At 36.7% G+C, this 21557-nt stretch overlaps 1 protein-coding gene across 4 annotated transcripts in view; it reads right to left on the bottom strand.

The window, feature by feature from the left end:
- The window catches only part of CAMSAP2 (calmodulin regulated spectrin associated protein family member 2), a 147900-nt gene that overhangs the window by 46862 nt on the left and 79481 nt on the right, over nt 1–21557 (bottom strand). For all 4 annotated transcript variants that reach the window (XM_077157353.1, XM_077157354.1, XM_077157355.1 and 1 more), the window contains exons 3-4: nt 16000–16161; nt 1142–1225 (exon numbers count right to left, since the gene is read on the bottom strand). In XM_077157353.1, coding sequence (XP_077013468.1) covers nt 1142–1225; nt 16000–16161 — 246 coding nt within the window. The remainder of the gene's footprint in view (nt 1–1141; nt 1226–15999; nt 16162–21557) is intronic.

Below are 21557 nucleotides of genomic sequence, written 5' to 3'. Positions count from 1 at the left end.
TAATAAATAAGAGTCTGTGAAAAAAATTTCATTAAGTGTTATAATTTAGGATGATGGTATTAAACTTCATTTCTGATAAGAACCAGGAACAAAACTGGGGCACAGGATTATACACATCTCCAAGGTAAAGGTTTTAATTTCTATGATATGGGAAAGAGGGAGGGAGAAGAACTGACAGGGTAGGCCTGGGGGAGTGAGAAGGAAGAGACAGTGATACAAGTTGTTTGAAGGAAGGGAAATGGAACATGTAATCCTGGATGATGGGAAAAGAGTAGACTTTCATTCTGATTTATCTACAGAGGAAAAGATCTCAATAAATTAAGATGGAAGATTAAGCATGGATAGAATTTTCAGGAGCTAGGAAGTAAATCAGTCGGGAGAAATCACTGTGATCCCAAAACATCAAATTTAGATGAACATTTTAGGTGGCCCTACACAAACTTTTCTATTTGAGTTGATAATACACAAAATAGCTTCCCCTTTTCTCCCTCTTTTCTCATTCTCTTCTTATGGAGTTATCAATGACTAGTAGCTTTAGCCCAAAAAATACTGTATAAAAATGAAGAGTCTTAGAGAATCCAAATGGAAAATAAGGTCTGAAGAATTTAATTTCTTAAATTTCAATTCTAATACTAGACAACATCTTTAAAGGGCTCTGATTGTAATAGATTTTAAAGGATGTAAGCTAGACTATATTGTAGAAAATACACTTGGTCTTAGTTTACAACAAACACAAAAGTTTAAAAAAAGAAAACTCTTGAAAGCTTGTTCAAGAATTTTTAAAGAATTAATCTTTGTTAATACTTCTTCTTTTTTCACAGAACAACCACATATATAAAACACATACAATTCCTTCTAGATTGTTTTAAAAGCCAGTCTTACTTGTGAGTTTTTATAAAGGTTGATATGATATATTTAAAACTGAAACACAGAAATCAAGTGCTAGTCAACAATTTTTCATAAACATCACCATTCAAATAACCTTCATTTTGTTCTTCTATTTCCTTAGTATTTATAGCAGAGCTTTTTAGGGCAGAGTCAACATAACAAAAAAAAAAATTTGTATTTCCCTAAACAACACAGATATGTGTGCACATGTATACCATCTCATAAAGGCATCTTTTTCCTTTGAAATATATACCTTTTGACCTCCTGGAGTGTCAACAGTGTGGTGTTCTTTCAATTTCTGTTCTTGTTCCATTATGTCTTTCAAATGTTCATTTACCTTAAAATAGAAAAATATTAATTTAAATTTATAATCAAATAACACTAACATGTACCTAAAATATCTATTTTATATATTTATTTTTTTAATTGTCTGGAATAGGTTTTTATTGCAGATAAATCTGGTTATTTAAAAAATTTTTTAAAACATAACAACATACAAACACAAACATTCTTACCATATGATCATTCCATTCTTGGTATATAATCAATAACTCACAATATCATCACATAGTTGTATATTCATCACTATGATCATTTCTTAGAATATCTGCATCAATTCAGAAAAAGAAATAAAAAGAATAAAGGAAAAATCCCATACATACCATACCCCTAACCCCTCCCTCTCATTGACTACTAGTATTTCCATCTACCCAATATGTTTTACCCTTTGTTCCCCCTATTTTTTTTCTATACCCCTTACTACCCTTTCATTGATCACTAGCATTTCAAGCTACTAAATTTATTTTAACATTGGTTCCCCCTATTTTACTTATTTTCAATCCATATGTTTTACTCATGTGTCCGTACCATAAAATAAAAGGAGCATCAGACACAAGGTTTTCACAATCACACAGTCACACTGTGAAAGCTATATCATTATATAATCATCTTCAAGAAACATGGCTACTTGAACACAGCACTACATTTTCAGGCACTTCCCTCCAGCTTCTCCAATACACCTTCACTAAAAAGGCGATATCTATCTAATGCGTAAGAATAACCTCCAGGATAACCTCTCGACTCAGTTTGAAATCTCTCAGCCACTGACACTTTATTATGTCTCATTTCTCTCTTCCCCCGTTTGGTCTAGAAGGTTTTCTCAATCCCTTGATGCTGAGTCCCAGCTCATTCTAGGATTTCTGTCCCACGTCGCCAGGAAGGTTTACAACCCTGAGAGTCATGTCCCATGTTGGGGGTGGGGGGCAGTGAGTTTGCTTGTCATGTTAGCTGAGAGAGAGAGGCTACATCTGAGCAACAAAAGAAGTTCCCTGGGGGTGACTCCTAGGCCTAATTTTAAGTAGGCTTAGCCTATCCTTTGCAGGGATAAGTTTCATATGAACAAACCCCAAGATCGAGGGCTCAGCCTATTGCTTTCTTTGTCCCCATTGCTTACGAGAATATTAGGAATTCTCCACATGGGGAAGCTGAATTTCCCCCCTTTCTCGTCATTCCTACAAGGGGACTTTGTAAATACTTTTTTATTCACTATTCAAATCACTTTGGGATTTACTGGGGCATCACTCTGGTAAAATGCCTATTTTAGATATCCTTAGTGTTAAATATAACACCACTCAAATGAAGAGAATTTCATTTTCCCAACTAGAAAAAATATTTTATAGGTGCTTTATTTGAAATTCATTAATTTAACAAAATACCTGTTGAGCATCTACCATATGTCAGGAACTCACTGGATTGCTAGAGAAAAAAGTACTTGATAACTTCAGTTTTTATGTTTAGAAAGCAAAATAACATACTTTTAAGCAAAACTTGTACAACATATTTTAGAGCCAGTAAATGAAAATTGTTTTCCCTGAAATTAAATGAATGTTTTTATCATCAATAAACAAAGTATTTTGAATCATGTTCCCAAGCTGTGCTTTTATAGACATGTCCATGGATCATGGGTGGGTTTTGGAGTGGTCACAGGCCACAGTTAAACCACAGGCAAAATTATGGGCACACAGTAACTTTCTTGGGAGGAAGTCTAATTTTTCTCCTATTAAATTATTCACATGGTCCATAATCCCAAAAGGCTAAGAAACAATCTAGTGGATGAAATGTTTCTTGAGAACAGTTTAGACATTTTAAAATTCTGATTTAATTATTTTAAGATCATGCTATTAAAAATAAAATTCAGATTTATTAAATGGCACTGCAGATGTCTGAAAATATTAATGCCATTGTCAACCATCAGAACTCTAAACTACCATAAGAGCCTGCTCTATTCAACTTAGACTGCTTAGTTACTGAGTGTTACAAGTGGTTTAATTAACCAATGGGTTCATTTTACAGCACTCTAAAGTCTCTTAATCTCTCTTTAGGTAGTCAACTTGGTTTTTATTCTTGGTTTTTACACTTTATAAGAGACAGCAGAATTAGAGTCAGAAAGACTTGGGTATAACTCAAATCCTCTACTTACAAGTTATGATCTTAGTAATTTCTTGATGTTTCCATGGCTTAGTTACTAGTTTGAATGAAACTAGTGGTTTAGAGGATCACAGTGTACAGACCCTATAATGGCCCCCAATGACCCTTTGTGTAATCCACTTCCATGGAGTGTGGGAAGGACTTGTGATTTGCAAAGGTGATAGGATGTCACTTCTGTGATTAAGTTACATATGAGGTAATTTCCACCTGCTAGCAGGCTCTCTCCCTTGCTGGCTTTGATGAAGAAAAGTTGCCATGTTGTAAGCTGCCCAGTGAAGACACCCACATGTCAAGGAACTGGGGATGGCCTCCAGCTGAAAGCCAGTGAACAACTCAGGCTCTCTGTCCAATAACATGAACCGAATTCTGCCAACAACATGAGCTTAGAAGTAGATCCATTCCTAGTCAAGCTTTCACCTGACACCTCTGTCCTGGATCACATTTGACTGCAGTCTTGTGACAGATCCTGAAGAAGAGGTAAGCCATACCTGGATACCTGATCCACAGAAATTATGATGTAGTACAATGTGTTGTTTTCAGTGGTAGGTTTTGGTAATTAGCGCGCAGCAACAGATAACTAACACAGCTTTACTTTACTAAGAAGCGGGCATGGTACACAGCAGGTACTCAATAAACAGAGACTACTGCTATTACTTGTAAAAAGTAATTACAGATGGGTTAATATCTGAAAGAGTTGTAACAAATATACTTTAAGTTGATATCTAATAGTATTAATGCATTCAGAATATCAAAATCATTATTATAACAAAATTTTACATGTAATTCTCTAGCTTCTATAATTCAGAAACTACACAAGAAATATGACATGATCACCTCAAGTTATTTAACTGACTTGGGTACACAAGGCCTAGATAAACGAAATCATTAGCTTAGTGATTCTCAAACTAATTTCCCATGGTTCTCAAATGCTGGCTAGAAGGCTCTTTCACTAAAGCTGAATTCTTTGTGCACTCTTTGTGTGATTCAAGAGTAAAAGTGAAAGGTAATTATCAAAGAGCTCACTATGACTTGGAGGTAGTTTACCACCTGAACAAGTCACAAAGACTAAAAAATTAGAGAACACAATTTAACAAATAAATGGTTTTAGCAATATGAACTAGTTAAAAATGAATTTGATGAAGTGACTTTAATTTCTAAATATTTTCTGGACTCTAGTTTTTATTTAAATATAGTCCTTCAATTTTAAAAGTACAAATTGAAGATATGGCCCAGTCAAAGTAACCAACAATTCAAATGAGATACTTGAGTTGAAACAACTAATTCAGGATGTTCAAACAGAAATGGAAAACGTCATCAAAAATCAAATCAACAAGTTGAGGGAGGATATAAAGAAGGCACTGGGTAAACAAAAAGAAGAAATCAAAAGCTTGAAAAAACAAATCACAAAACTTATGGGAATGAAAGGCACAATAGAAGAGATGGAAAAAAAATGGAAACCTACAATGATAGATTTGAAGAGGCAGGAAAATTAGTGAACTAGAGGACTGAACATCTGAACTCTGACATACAAAAGAAAAAATATGGAAAACAATGAAAAAATATGAGCAGGGTCTCAGGGAATTGAATGACAACATGAAGTGCACAAATATGTGTGTTGTGGGTGTCCCAGAAGGAGAAGAGAAGGTAAAAGAAGGAGAAAGACTAATGGAGGAAATAATCACTGAAAATTTCCCATCTCTTTTGAAAGGCATAAAATTATAGATCCAAGAAGTGCAGCAAACCCCAAACAGAATAGATCCAAATAGAAATACTACAAGACACTTACTAATCAGATTGTCAGATGTCAAAGAGAAAGAGAGAATCTTGAAAGCAGCAAGAAAAAAGCAATCCATCACATCCAGGGGAAGCCCAATATGGCTATGCGTGGATTTCTCAGCAGAAGCCATGGAGGTGAGAAGACAGTGGTATGATATACTTAGGATTCTAAAAAAGAAAAACTGCCAACCAAATTCTATATCCAGCAAAACTGTCCTTCAAAAATGAGGGGGAGGGCAGTGCGATGGTGGCTCAGTGGCAGAATTCTTACCTGCCATGCCAGAGACCCAGGTCCAATTCCCAGTGCCAGCCCATGGAAAAAAAAAAAGAGGGGGAGATTAAAACATTTTCAAACAAACAATCACTGAGAGAATTTGTGACCAAGAGACCAGCTCTGCAAGAAATACTAAAGAGAGCATTAGAGGCAGATAGGAAAAGGCAAGAGAGAGAGAGGTCAGAGAAGAGTGTAGGTATGAAGACAATCAGTAAAGGTAAAAACAGAGAAAAATAGATATGACATATAAATCCAAAAGGCAAAATGGTAGAAGAAAGTACTGTCTTTACAGTAATAACACTAAATGTGAATGGTTTAAACTCCCCAATCAAAAGACACAGACTGGCAGAATGGATTTAAAAGTAGGACCCATTTATATGTTGTCTATAGGAGACTCATTTTAGACACAAGTACAAAAAAAGGTTGGGAAAAGATACTTCATGCAAAAAATAATCAGAAAAGAACAGAAGTAGCTATACTAATATCTGACAAATTAGCCTTCAAATGTAAAACAATAAAAAGAATCAAAGAAGGACACTATGTATTAATAAAAGGAACGATTCAACAAGAAGACATAACAATCATAAGTATTTATGTACTGAGCCAGAATGCTAAAAAATATCTAAGGCAAACTGACAACACTGAAGGGAGACATAGACACCTATACCATAATAGTTGGAGACTTCAATTCCCCCCTCTCATCAACAGATAGAAAATCTAGACAGAGGATCAATAAAGAAACAGAGAATATGAATAATAAAATAAATGGACCAGATTTAACATTTACAGAATATCATACCCCACAACAGAAAGATACATTTTTCTCAAGTGCTCAAGGATCATTTTCAAGTGCTCATGGATCATTCTCAAGCATATGTGCTTTGTGACCCATATACTGGGTCACAAAGCAAGTCTCAATAAATTTAACACTTTCTCAGATCTTAATGGAATGAAGGCAGAGGGCCAGAAAATTCACAAATACATGGAGGCTAATCAACAACAGGCAGAAGGCCAGAAAATTCACAAACATATGGAGGCTAAGCAACATACCCTTTAAACAACCAGTGGGTCAGGGACAAAACTACAAGAGAAACTAGTAAATATCTTGAGACAAATGAAAATGAAAACACAACATATCAAAATTTATGGGATGCAGCAAAGGCAGTACTAAGAGGGAAATTTATTGCCTTAAATGCTTATATTTTTTTAAAAAAGGCAAAAATCAAGGAATTAATGGTTCACTTGGAAGAACTAGAGAAAGAACAGTAAACTAACCCCAAAGTAAACAAAAGGAAAGAAATAACGAATATTAGAGCATAAATAAATAAAACTGAGAACATGAAAACAATTGAGAAAATCAAAACCAGAAGTTGATTCTATGCGAAAATCAATAAAATTGATGGACCCTTATGCTAGGTTGACAAAAAGAAAAAGACAGCTAATGTAATTAAATAAAAATCAGAAATGGAAGAGGAGACATAACCACTGACCCTGCAGAAATAAAAGAGGTAATGAGAGGATATTATAAGCAACTATATGCTAATAAAGTAGATAACGTAGATGAAATGGACCACTTCCTAGAAAGGCATGAACAACCAACATTGACTCCAGAAGAAATAGATGACTTCAACAAACCAAATCACAAATAAAGTGACTGAATCAGTCATCAAGAAGCCCCCCAAAAAGAAAAGTCCAGATGGCTTTACATGTGAATTCTACCAAGGGTTCAAGAAAGAATTAGTACCAATCCTGTTCAAACTCTTCAAAAATTTAGAAGAGAAGGGAAAGCTACTTAACTCCTTCAATGAGGCCAGCATCACCCTCATACCAAAGCCGGACAAAGATACAACAAAAGAAAATTACACAACAATCACTCTAATAAATATAGATACAAAAATTCTCAACAAAATACTTGCAAATCAAATCCAGCAGCACATTAAAAGAATTATACACCATGTCCAAATGGGATTTATTCCAAGTATGCAAAGATGGTTCAACATAAGAAAATCAATTAATGTAATATACCATATCAACAAATCAAAGCAGAAAAACCACATGATCATCTCAACTGATGCAGAAAAGGCATTTGACGAATTCCTTTCTTGATGAAGACACTTCAAAACATAGGAACAGAAGGGAACTTTCTCAACATGATAAAGGGAATATGTGAAAAACCCACACCTGACATCATCCTCAATGGGGAAAGACTAAAAGCTTTTCCCCTAAGATGAGGAACAAGACACTGTCACCATTGTTATTCAACAGTGCGCTGGAAAATCTAGCCAGAGCAATTAGAAAAGAAATAAAAGGCATCTAAATTGTAAAGGAAGAAGTAAAACTCTCACAGTTTGCAGATAATATACTTAATGTCAAAAATCCCCCCAAAATACACAGCAAAACCACTAGACCTAATAAATGAGTACAGCAAAGCAGCAGGGTACAAAATCAACACCCCCAAATCACCTCCTTCTGCTTTGATTTGTTGATATGGTGTATTACATTAATTGATTTTCTTATGTTGAACCATCTTTGCATACTTGGAGGACAGTCACAGGATACATGTTTTCATTTCCAGGGGGAGAAACTGGAAGGAACACAGGTGTCACAAGACTCAAACAGTTCTAGAAACCTGCAGGGCAAACTCCACTGGATTTCAAAGTCTAAGAGTCATTTATTCTGCAGCTTTAAAAAGTGGCAGATCCACCCTTTCCAAAGACCTATGCAGTGGCCTGACTCTTTCCAAATAACCTGGGGGAGGGAGGGAAAGAGACCACCTTTCTCTCAGCTCCACCCTCTCCAAGCATTGGGGCCACACCTGGGCTCTCTGCCATTTCTGGGGCACATGCTCAACTCCTCCATGTGGTGGTAGCCAGGGTCTCCCAAATCCCCAAGGAGCATGCTGTACCTTCTTCAAGGCCTGAGGCAGCACAACTCTTCCACTGCAATGAGGTGGGAGGCTCACCCTCTGCCTTCAGGAAAAACATACCCTCCCCATGTATATGGTGGGTCCACTCTTCTGGCCCAAGGTTTCTTGGCTTCAGACGTGAGCTTCCATGGTTCTCACTCTGAAAACTCCAATTTGTCCCTTTTGTGTCTCCTTTGTACAGACTGGCAGTGGTTCTGTTTACACCAACAGTCTCTTCAAACACTCCAGGATTCTCCATCACTCTCTTCACAGTTCCTCCAAAATCTTCCCCTTATCCATCCAAAAACCTGTTCCAACATGTCTGATATTTGGAAACTGCAGCAGCACCCCACTTCTCTAGTACCAATCTGTTTTAGTCTCCAAAGCTGCCAGAATGTAACTCACCAACAGATGGGCTGGCTTTTAGTTAAAAACATATAGTTCTTCAGAGGAAAGGCAGCTAACTTTCAACTGAGGTTCTTTCTCACATGGGAAGGCACAGGGTGGTCTCAGTTGGCCTCCTCTCCAGGCCTCTGGGTTCCAACAACTTTCCCCAAGGTGATTCCTTTCTGCATCTCCAAAGTCCTGGGCTGAACTGCGCATGCTGAGATGAGGTAAGCTAAGCTGCCTGGGCTGTGCTACATTGAGCTCTCTCACTTAAACATCCACCCAATTAAATCAAACATCATTCACTGCAGTAGGCATGCCTCCTAGATGACTGCAAATGTAATCAATGACAGATGAGCTTCACATGCCAATGGCTCATGTCCAGAGCAAAAGAACTAGGCACCTTCACCTGGCCAAGCTGACACCTAAACCTAACTACCGCACTCCTTATATCAAGAACCTGGACAGGTGAGTAAAAAATATGGATAAAAAAATAAATAAATAATAGGGGGGAACAAAGGGTAAAATAAATTGGGTGGATGGAAATACTACTGTTCAATGAGAGGGAGGGATAAGGTATATGGTATGTATGATCTTTTTTTCTTTTTCTGGAGTGATGCAAACGCTCAAAAAAACTATCATGGTGATGAATACACAACTATGTGATGATATTGTGAGCCACTGATTGTACACCATGCATAGAATGTATACATGCTAAGGTTTCTCAATTAAAAAAAAATACAATTGTCAAGATTGTGGGAAGATGGCAAAGGAGTTCCAGGAATCAGTTTCTCCACCAATGTGTTCACTGAACTAGCAGGAATGATACAAATCAACTATTTTGAAGCTTTAGAGTAGAGTGGAACACTGCAGCATCCAGGGAAGAATTGGTGGCAAAAGCTGATAAACTGTAGTAAATATTTGAATTTTGCCCTCCATGCAGCTACTACCACCCCCATTTCTCCAACCATGCGATAGGCAGCAATGAGGACTGCAGCCTGGGATCTTGGTGTAATGTGCTGGTGCCAGAGGAGCTTGTCCTCTAAACTCCAGGAGTGGCCACTTGGTTGAAACACTCGCCAGTGTTTCAACCCTTCTCAAAGGAAAGCAGCAGAGAAGTTTTAAAGGAAGGACTTATTTTTTAAAAATCTTTTCTCTTTCCATTCACCATTTGAGAGCAAAAACTGTTTGAAAAAGTCACAGATTGAAGGCTCCAGCCCTCAACAGCAGTAACAACAAGAAAAAAAAAACCCAGTAATCTAGGTGAATGAGATTTCCAGAGTATTAACAACATAATATTCACACTGATCACCTATTAACAAAAATTACAAAACATGCAGAAAGACAGGAGAACATGTGCATTCACAGGAAAAAAAAGAATTTGTCAGAAACCATCCCTGAGAAAGTTCATACATTGGAACTATTAGTCAAAAACTTTTTTTAAAATGTCCTAAATATGTTCAGTGAGCTAAAGGAATCCATATACAAAAAGAACTAAAGAAATTAAGAAAACACTGTCTGAACAAAATAAAGAGATACAAATTTAAAAAAAAAAGAAAAAGTGAGACAAGAAGAAGAAAAGAACTAAACTAAATTTAATTAGTGCAAAGCACACTAATTAAAATGAAAAATTCATTTGACTGATTGAACAGCTAGATTTGAACAGGCAAAAGGATCAGCAAACTTGAAGACAAGACCATTGAAATTATTCAGTATGAAGAGCAGAAAGGAAACGAACAGAGCCTGAGGGATCTGTGGGACACCATCAATTGTACAAACATACACATCACCAGAGTTCCAGAAGGACAAGAGAGACAGAGAAAAAGGAAAAGAGAAAGAATATGAAGAAATAGTGGCTTAAAAACTTCCCAAATATAATGAGGGGCATGAATACGGCACACCATGGAAACAACCAACTCTCCAAGGAGGATATATTCAAAGAGATCTACCCCAAGACACATCAGAGTAAAATGGTTAATATCCAAAGACAAAAGTGAGTATTTTGAAAGCAACAAGAGAGAGAAGCGACTGTCACATACAAGGGATTCCCCAATAAGATTAACAGTAGATTTTTCTTCAAAACCATAGAGGCCAGAGGCAATGGGATGGTATGTTTAAAGAAACATACTTAAAGAAAAAACTGTATCTGGAAAAATTATCTTTCAAAACTGAAGGATAAATTAAGGCATTTACAGATTAAAATAAAAAGCTCAAAGAGTTTATTACCAGAAGAAATGCTAAAGGGAATATCTATCAGGCTGTATTAAAAGGACACTAGACAGTAACTCAAGGCATAAGAAGAAATAAGAACAGTGGTGAAGGTAACTACATAGGTAAGTATGAAATCTCTTATTATTTTACTTTTGGTTTATAACTGCCTTTTCTCCTTTATAAGTCTGAAGAGGTAGATGTATAACATAACATTTTAAAATCTATGTTAATGGGCATACAATATATAAAGACATAATCTGAGACAGTACCATATAAAGGAGGAGAGACCAAGATATATAGCCTTACAGACTTTGTATACTACTAAAATTAGGTTAGTACTAGTGGAAATAGTTTTTTATAACTCTAAAATGTTGGTTTTAATCACAAAGGTAACTACTAAGAAATTTTAGGTTAGTATTACTGGAACTAGTTTGTTATCAATTTAAGATGTTACTTGTAATTACAAAGGTAACCACTAAGAAACTAATTTAAAAAGACTGAGAAAAGGGAGGAAGAGGGGAATCAAAATGATACACTACACCCCAAACAAACCATTCCAGCTAATCCTAAAGAACACCTACAGCAATATATGAAATTCTACAAAGGTTCCATGCACTAGGGTAACTTATCAGAAACCTACAACCTCCAGATGAGTCCCTATATCAGATTATGTCCTGAAACCTAGAAGGCCCAGTCTCTCCAGAACATCAGCTAGTTTCATCTCCCCACCCCATGTTACTGACAGCCCCTTCCAACATGAAAAATTTGGAATGGCTATAGCACAAATATCCCTAAAAAGTGGGATAGAAAGATCAAAGGTGATGGTGGAGTAATACAGAAAAGGGAGGGTTTAACAAACAAATATGACTGCTGAATCATTAAATTATCTTTCTTTTAATCTCCAGTATCTTAGAGCAGCTAGAAGTAAAAACCTAAAATTGTGGAATTGTAACCCATACCAAACTCTGAAATCTATTCTACAATTAACCGTTGTGCTGTGCTTTGAAATTAACTGCTTTTTTGTATATATGTTATTTTTCACAAAAAAGAAAAAAAATGTCAATTATGATGATTAAAAAATATATTTATTCCTTCTAGCCTCCTATATTCTGGAGCAGCTAGAAGGAAAAATCTGAGATGACGAAAAATCTGAGATTTATGGTAGCCCATGACAAACTGTGGGATCTGTCCTGTAATTATTTGTTGAAGAGTGCTTTGGAAACTATTGCTTTTTTATTTCTTTTCTTTGTACATATGTTATATTATACAATAAAAAAAGTTTAAAAAATTATCTTTATAGTTTTTTTCAGATTACTTATACCATAAATTACACTTAAGAGTATAATCCTTGTCATGTCCACTAATTCCATATATGCTATGTACTACTTCTTTATGTACTTGATAATTTTTTATTTTGAGTGCTCTTGCATTTGCAGAGGAGAGACCCCCACCTCCATTGCTGGAAGTGTTTTATGGCTTTGTATATGGAAATGAGCCACCAGAGCCATTTTATATTTGCTTCTCTGCTAGGTGGCAGTAAGATATCCCCGGCCTGGCACTGTCCTACTGTTTCTTTTTTTTTGCTTTCTTCCTTGCTTTCAGTTTTGCTTGGGTGCTCACCCTGCAAAATGTTCAGTTAAGGTGACCTCTTCACCAGATTTTGGGGGTGACTCACATTAGTCTAAGATACTCATGATAGTCTAATTCTTTTTGCTAGAGGGTGGTTTATATAAAGGAATGAGACCCAATCCTAGTAAATGGGATCTGTTGGGGAGCTTCTGGGAAAGGTTTTCCTAGGTAATAAGAGATCCAGAAGACACTTTCATCTGTGCTAGACATTGTTATAATCGCATATGACCCCTGGAATCATGGCTATCATGAAGTAACTATGAGTGGAAATATCAAACAGTGAAGAATGACAGAGCAGAAACAATGGAAAGGACCTGCATTCTTGATGACACTGCTGAGCACCTGAATTAACTGCAGACATGCCCTATGTCCAGATGTCTTCTAATGTGAGATAATAAACCCCTTAGGCTACTTTTAGATGTACCTTCTAGTACATTAAAACCAAAGATATCATAGATGAAACCCTCCCTTTTACTGAGGGTTCAATTCTTTGTAGGACTTAACTCTAAATAGAGTCATAGTTCCAATTCCTCATAAAAGGCAAAACTCATCTTATGTCTCTAAATGACTATTAAAACTCCAGCCTAGGTTCAATACCCCACTGACAGGGTTTCTAAAACTTTTGGTTCCCACTTTGTCTCTGGAACCTGAGAATTTTATTCTCTTTCTTTAAACTCCATAGTATAATCTTTCCTAATTATAATTTTATCAAGCATTTATGTGTTTGTAGCTGGATGGGTTTCAGTTTCAATCTGCCATGTCAGAATCACTAACATTTCCTGTTGTTAACATGTGTGTTATGGGTCAGTTTTATAACTTCCATAAATCTTGAAGCACTGTGATTTGTTTACCAATTTGGGAGTGGAAAGCAAGCCTAAACCTGAAAATGTTTGTAAATTTTCCTATGTGCTGTGTGAATGTGTGTGCATCTGTGTTTTAGCATTTTAATTGTTTTTTTAGCTGCAACTGTTCTTTTGGTTTAGAAATAGTCATCTTTTTTTTTTTCTTTTTTCTTTTTTGGGCGCATGGTCCAGGAAATGAACCCAGTTCTCCCACATGCAAGGCAAGCATTCTACCACTGAACCACCATCTTTTTTGGATGATCTCCATGGAATAAGTTTATTTTTAATATTTAATAAAATAATTAACATTGCTAATGTTTTCCTTAAAAGAGAAACAACAATTGCCCAATACAAATAGGATATTAATTCTGTGAAGGACTGTTCATTTCTAAACCAAAAGTTCGAACAACAATTCCTTCAAAACACATCATGTACATTAATCTTGTAAAAATTAGCCCTTATTAACCCATGGAATTCATGTCTTTACATCTCAAACACTTCATATATTGACATTATTAAATTTTATAAGTATTTCATTATCTTAAGTATCTCAATTTTGGCCTTTACATTTAAAAACTCTTAAGGTTGAAAGTGATAATCTTTTTTTTTTTATTTTATTCAACATAACCACGTACAAACACATTCTTACCATATGATCATTCCATTGTTGATATATAATCAATAACTCAATATTATCACATAATTGTACATTCATCATCATGATCACTTCTTAGAACATTTGCATCAATTCAGAAAAAGAAATAAAAACAGAAAAAAATTCATGCATACCATACCCTTTACCCCTCCCTTTCATTGATCACTAGCATTTCAATCTACTAAATTTATTCTACATTTGTTCCCCCTATTATTTATTAATTTTTAATCCATATGTTTTACTCGTCTGTCAATAAGGCAGATAAAAGGAGCATCAGCACAAGGTATTCACAATCACACAGTCACACTGAGAAAGCTGTGTCATTATACAATCATCTTCAAGAAACATGGCTACTAGAACACAGTTCTATTTTCAGGCAGTTCCCTCTAACCTCTCCATTACACCTTAACTAAAATGGTGATATCTATTTAAGGCGTAAGAATAACCTACAGGTCACCTCTCAACTCTGGAATCTCAGCCATTGACACTTTATTTTGTCTCATTTCACTCTTCCCCCTTTTGGTTGAGAAGGTTTTCTCAATCCTTTGAGTCCCAGTTCATTCTAGGATTTCTGTCCCACATTTCCAGGAAGGTCCACACCCCTGGGAGTCATGTCGCACATAAAGAGGGGGAGGGCAGTGAGTTTGCTTGTCATGTTGGCTGAGAAAGAGAGGCCACATCTGAGCAACAGAAGAGGTTCTCTTGGGGGTGACTCGTAGGCCAAATTTTAAGTAAGCTTAGCCTACCCTTTGTGGGGTTAAGTTCATATGAACAAACACCAAGATTGGGGGCTCAGCCTATTGCTTTGGTTGTCCCCACTGCTTGTGAGAATGTCAAGAATTCTTCACTTGGGGAAGCTGAATTTTCCCCCTTTCTCACCATTACCCCAAGGGGAATTGCAAATACTTTTTTATTCACTGTTCAAATCACTCTGGGATTTATCGGGGCATCACTCTGGACAAACCTACAAAATCGCATGCCCTACTCAAGGTTCCATGTACTTATGGTGTTCAATTAAACTGTCCATATATGTTGTATTAGGAGATGCACTAGTCAAAATATAAATTTTGTACCAAATAAACAATTTTTGCTTTAGTCTCACACATAAGTTAAAGTCGTAAAATATGAATTACCAATTTTCAAACCTTGCAATATTGACATTCCTTCATTCTCCCTCACGCAAAAACATTTTTTTAATTTGTACATTTAGTCACTATCATTGTACACCCTAGGCATTCCTAGATTACACCATCTCAGTCTTTATCGTCTATCTTTCCTTCTGATATCATTTGTGTCCCCAGCCCTGCTCCCTTTATCATTCTCACATTCAGCTTCATACAGTGTACTAACATTATTGTACTACAGTAAGGTAATATTGTGCTATCCATTTCTGAATGTTTACAATCAGTCCTGTTGCACAATCTGTATCCCTTCAGCTCCAATTACCCAATACCTACCCTATTTCTATCTCCTGCTGACCTCTGTTCTTAACTGAAATTCTCCAAGTTCATTCATTAATGTTAATTCATATCAGTGAGACCACACAGTATTTTTCCTTTTGTTTCTGGCTAATCTCACTCAGCATAATGTCCTCAAGGTGGATCCATGTTGTTACATACTTCATAACTTTATTTTGTCTTACAGCTGCGTAACATTCCAACATATGTATATACCACAGCTTGTTTAGCCACTCATCTGTTGATGGTCATTTGGACTGTTTCCATCTCTTGGCAATTGTAAATAATGTGCTATAAACACTGGTGTGCATATGCCCGTTTGTGTCCTTGCCCTCATGTCCTCTGAACAGATACCTAGCAATGGTATTGCTAGATCATATGGCAATTCTATACTTGGCTTTCTGAGGAACTGCCAAACTGCCTTCCACAGCGGTTGTACCATTTTACATTGAAGAGATCCATTTTTACTCAAGTAAGTATAATCCTACCTTATTTATCCAGTACATCACAGCATCTTCAATATCATAGGGCAGATCCGTGGCTTGAAAAAAGGCTGAATACTGTTGGGCACACGCAATTACCTTCTCTATACTGACCATTTCTACAGTATAAGCCATCATTAGGGTGTCTATCATGGCCAAATGTGCACTCTGAAAATATAAAATAGGAAAAAAATATTTAAGAAATGACACATACAAAATGCTATTTATATGTTTCAAAATATTAGTAACATCTCCTAACAAGTAACAGGAGAACTAAAGACTATAGAAGACAAGTCTTAATAAGAGAGCATAAATAGTACATGCTAAAAATGAGCTGACTGAACCAAACTAATTTATCATTCAAATAGCTATTGAGGATCTATGGTTTGAGGCACTCAATATCTTCTACACAAAGGATGCCCCTTTTCCTGTTTTTCCTATTTTTAATAATCATTTACTTGGCAGCACAATTTACAGAGTTCAGATTCCTTCATCTTTAAATGTCCCTCTTTCCTCATTCCTCACATCCACATAGTAGATTATGGATTCTACTTCTAAAATGTAGAATCAAATCTACCCTCTTCCTCATTCTGATTAGCAAAGTTCCAGTTTAGAACATCAATTATTACTCACACCTGAATAAGGGGAAAGACTATTTTAACTGATTTTTTTTGCCTTCAATTTCTTTCTCTTCCAATACATTCAGCAGCAAAGGATTCTATGACTGTTTTTAAAACTTCCAAACATTACGTAAATAAATAAATTATAAAATGACATTCCCCCAGCAATAATTTGGTATGTATTCTTACAAAACAAAATTTTATACACATCCAAAGATCGAAATTTTGCTGTTTCCTATTATTTAGCTATTACAAATACTATGACCTTGTATTTCTCTAGGAATAATTCTAGTTGTAGGACTACAAAGCCCACAAATAACCACAGCTTAAGTTTTGATAGATAACGACTAAGCTGCTTTCCACAAAGGTTGTACCAACTTTATCTCCCATCAACAGTATTATTAGCATACTTGTTTCCCTACATTGTTGCCAACATTAGATACTATTCACTGTTTTTTAATGTGTATCTGTCCATAAGGCTAAACATTTTCACTCTTGTTTGACTATGCATTTCTCTGATTGTTAATGAGGCTAAACATCTTTTTATATGTTTAACAAAGGGCTCCACTACCTCATGAATACAGAAGTATTCTCCTTTATTTTTTTCTTTTACTTTACATCTATCTGGAATTCACTTTTAAAGATGACATAAACTAGGGACTATTATTTTTACAAATTAGATATTTCATCATATTCTCTTATATAGTTATACTTCATTTTCTACATAATGAAGTCTAAACTCCTTAAGAGAAGTAAGGCTATTTTTTGGCTAGTCCCCACCTATTAATCTAGCTTTATAATCTACAATTTCCTTTTCCAAATCTATCCTCCTTTCAAAACAGCCTCATGAGGCTATTTGCCATTTCCCAAATCTGTCACCAATTCTCAAGTTTCTGTGCCCTTTCTTGTTGTTGTCTCTCTCCACAATACAAAGTCCTATCATTGGTTCAAATGTCACTTATTATGAAAGCTTCGCCAATCCCCTTTTCAAACAAAATGACTCATTCCTCCCAGGTTCCTAGCAAATACTGTTTATACTTGTATTAAATTCTGATTTAATTATCTGTACTAGGCCATGGGCATTAGTATTTTTAAAAAGCTCCCCAGATGGTACTAATGAGCAATCAGGGTGAAGAAGCACAGACATCTCACAGCAGCATCGTCACCTGTACACAACCCTGTTTTCCTAAGGAGACACTAAGATCCTTGAGGGCAAGGGCACTATCTTAGTTATTGTCATATCCCTACATCTAACATGATACATAGCAATTAATAAAGCCTGGAGAAATTAAAGAAGGAAGGAAAGATGCTAGCCTCTTTTAATCACTATAAAGACCTATGGTGGCGGGCCGCGGTGGCTCAGCGGGCAAAGTGCTTGCCTGCTATGCCGGAGGACCTCGGTTCGATTCCCGGCCCCAGCCCATGTAACAAAAACGGAGAAACAGAATACAATAAAAACCAGAAAATGTTTAAAGATGTTTCCCTTTCTTCCTTCCTTCTATCCTTCCTTCCTTCTCTCTGTCTTTCCTTTAAAAAAAAAAAAAAAAAAAAAAAAAAAAGACCTATGGAGTGAAGAGGTGCCTTTTACAAGAGAGTTGAAAAGTGGATTTGACCATATTAGCAGGTGATGGATCCAGCCCCCAGAAAATTTAGCAGCATTTTCAGGAAGGCAGATGCTTTCTCTGAAGCAGAATGCTTAATACTGTCAATCATGAGGAGGAGGTGCCAAGATGGTGGCTTATCAAGGTGAGCGATTTAGTTTGTCCTCCAGAACACCTACTAATCAACCAGGAACAGTACAGAACAGCTCCTGGGGGCCACGTCACTGACTAGACACACAGTGTACCCCAGTCTGGACCATGTGGACCGGCTGCAAGCCCCCCCCAGAACCATGAGTTCCCCAAGCCACGGTGGTAGGCATCCCTCCCCCACAGGCTGCTTCCCAGAGGGGAAAGGAAAGGGACTTTACCAGCAGCAGGGGCTGAGCACAACTAAGCTTCAGGTGTGGAATTAATTAACAAATTCTGACAACTAAAAATAGGCCCCCAGCTCAGGTGAACCAGGTCAAAGCAGAGGTTGCTCATTTCTGTAGTGGCACCAAGGGGGCAGGGCTGACAGAAAAAGAAAACTAAAAAGAAACAGAGATTTGTGTGGCTGTGTTTCTACAAAGTCTTGACTGCCTTTGGATAAAGCGGCAGAATTTCTCCAGGCTGCAACGGCCCCAAGCATAGGCAGAAACAAGCTTGTTTGAGGGCTTGTCTGGAGCCTGTTCCTTCCCCAGGGGAGGAGTGAGATCCAACTCAAGTGGAATCCCTCTCTTTAGAAATTCAGACACCAGGGCTTGGCTTTTAATTTGAAGCCATTAAAACCAGCCTACAACCTCTCCTCTGTCTCCACCATGCCCCCAGCAGGAAGAGTATGCCAAAGTTAAAGGTACCACATCATCTTATGCTGGTGGAACCTGCAGGCAGACAAGCACCACATACTGGGCAGGATACAAAAAACAGAGTCCAGAGACTTCACAGGAAAAGCTTTTCAACATGCTGGGTTTCACCCTCAGGGAAAACTGACACAGGTGACTCTTTCCTCCTGACAGGAGGCCAGTTTGGTCTGGGAAAATCTGGCTGGGGTCTATAATAGCTAAACAGACCCTCCTAAGGGTGGTGGTGGTGGGGGGAAGCACCATACCAGCAGGGCAAGAAACAAGAAAACAAGAACTGAAAATTTCTTCTCTGTTAAATAAAACCTAAGCTAGAGATCCAGAAAGCTGAACTGAATGTCAAGGAACAGACAACAAATTCATCCAGCAAGAAAACCCTGGGTAAAAGAAGTGAAAATAATCTCCAGAATAAACTAATTAAGGTAACTAAATGCCTAGACACCAGCAAAAAATAACAAATCACACTAGGAAAATTGAAGATATGGCCCAGTCAAAGGAACAAACCAACAATTCAAATGAGATACAGGAGTTGAAACAATTAATTCAGAATATATGAACAGACATGGAAAACCTTATCAAAAAATCAAATCAATGAATTGAGGGAGGATGTAAAGAAGGAAAGGAATGAACAAAAAGAAATGGAAAGTCTGAAAAAACAAATCACAGAACTTATGGGGATGAAAGGCACAGTAGAAGAGATGAAAAAAAACAATGGAAATCTATAATGTTAGATTTCGAGAGGCAGAAGATAGGAATAGTGAACCGGCGGACAGAACATCCAAAATCCAACAAGAAAAAGAAAATAAAGGGAAAAAAATGGAAAACTATAAGCAGAGACTCAGGGAACTGAATGACAATATGAAGCATGTGAATATACGTGTTGTGGGTGTCCCAGAAGGAGAAGAGAAGGGAAAAGGAGGAGAAAAACTAAAGGAGGAAATTATCACTGAAAATTTCCCAACTCTTATGAAAGACTTAAAAATTATAGATCCAAGAAGTGCAGCATACCCCAAAAAGAATAGATCCAAATAGACGTACTCCAAGACACTTACTAATCAGAATGTCAGAGGTCAAACAGAAAGGGAGAATCTTGAAAGCAGCAAGAGAAAAGCAATCCATCACATACAAGGGAAGCGCAATAAGACTATGTGCAGATTTCTCAGCAGAAACCATGGAGGCGAAAAGACAGTGGGATGATATATTTCAATTACTAAAAGAGAAAAACTCCCAACCAAGAATTCTATATCCAGCAAAATTGTCCTTCAAAAATGAGGGAGAAATTAAAACATTTTCAGACAAAAAAATCACTGAGAGAATTTGGGACCAAGAGACTGGCTCTGCAAGAAATACTAAAGGGAGCACTAAAGACAGAAGAGAGAGGTGTGGAGAACAGTGTAGAAATGAAGACTATCAGTAAAGGTAAAAAGAAGGAAAATTAGATATGACATATACAATCCGAAAGGCAAAATGGTAGAAGAAAGTACCACCCATACAGTAATAACACTAAATGTTAATGGATTAAACTCCCCAATCAAAACACACTGACTGGCAGACTAGATTTAAAAACAGGACCCATCTATGTACTGTCTACAGGAAACACACCTTAGACTCAAGGATAAACATGGGTTGAAAGTGAAAGGTCAGGAAAAGATATGTCATGCAAATAACAATCAGAAAAGAGCAGGAGTAGCTATACTAATACCCAACAAATAAGACTTCAAGTGTAAAATGGTTAAAAGAGACAAAGAAGGATACTATGTATTAATAAAAGGAACAATTCAGCAAGAAGACATAACAATCATAAATATTTATGCAGCGAGCCAGAATGCTCCAAAATACATGTGACAAACACTGAAAAGAGAAATAGACACATGTACCATAATAGTTGGAGACTTCAATTCCACACTCTCATCAGTGGACAGAACATCTAGACAGACGATCAATAAAGAAACAGAGAATTTGAATATTACAATAAACGAGCTAGACTTAACAGGCATTTATAGAACATTACACCCCACAACAGCAGGATACACCTTTTTCTCAAGTGCTCATGGATCATACTCGATAGACCATATGCTGGGTCACAAAGGAAGTCTCAACAAATTTAAAGAGATTGAAATCATACAAAACACTTTCTCAGATCATAAAGGAATGAAGTTGGAAATTAATAATAGGCAGAGTACCAGAAAATTCACAATTATGTGGAGGCTCAAAAACACACTCTTAAACAACCTGTCGGTCAAGGAAGAAATCACAAGAGAAATCAGTAAATATCTCGAGGCAAATGAAAATGAAAACACAATATATCAAAACTAATGGGACACAGCAAAGGCAGTGCTAAGCAGGAAATTTTGCCCTAAATGCCTATATCAAAAGAGAAGAAAGGGCGAAAATCAAGGAATTAACTGTCCACTTGGAAAAAGTGGAGAAAGAACAGCAAACTAACCCCAGGGCAAGCAAAAGCAAAGAAATAATGAAGATTAGAGCAGAAATAAATGAAATTG

Source organism: Tamandua tetradactyla, chromosome 4 (genome assembly GCF_023851605.1).
Source record: "Tamandua tetradactyla isolate mTamTet1 chromosome 4, mTamTet1.pri, whole genome shotgun sequence".
NCBI lineage: Eukaryota > Metazoa > Chordata > Mammalia > Pilosa > Myrmecophagidae > Tamandua > Tamandua tetradactyla.
Note: the sequence above shows the minus strand (reverse complement) of the source record. Positions and strands in the feature narration are given on the sequence as shown.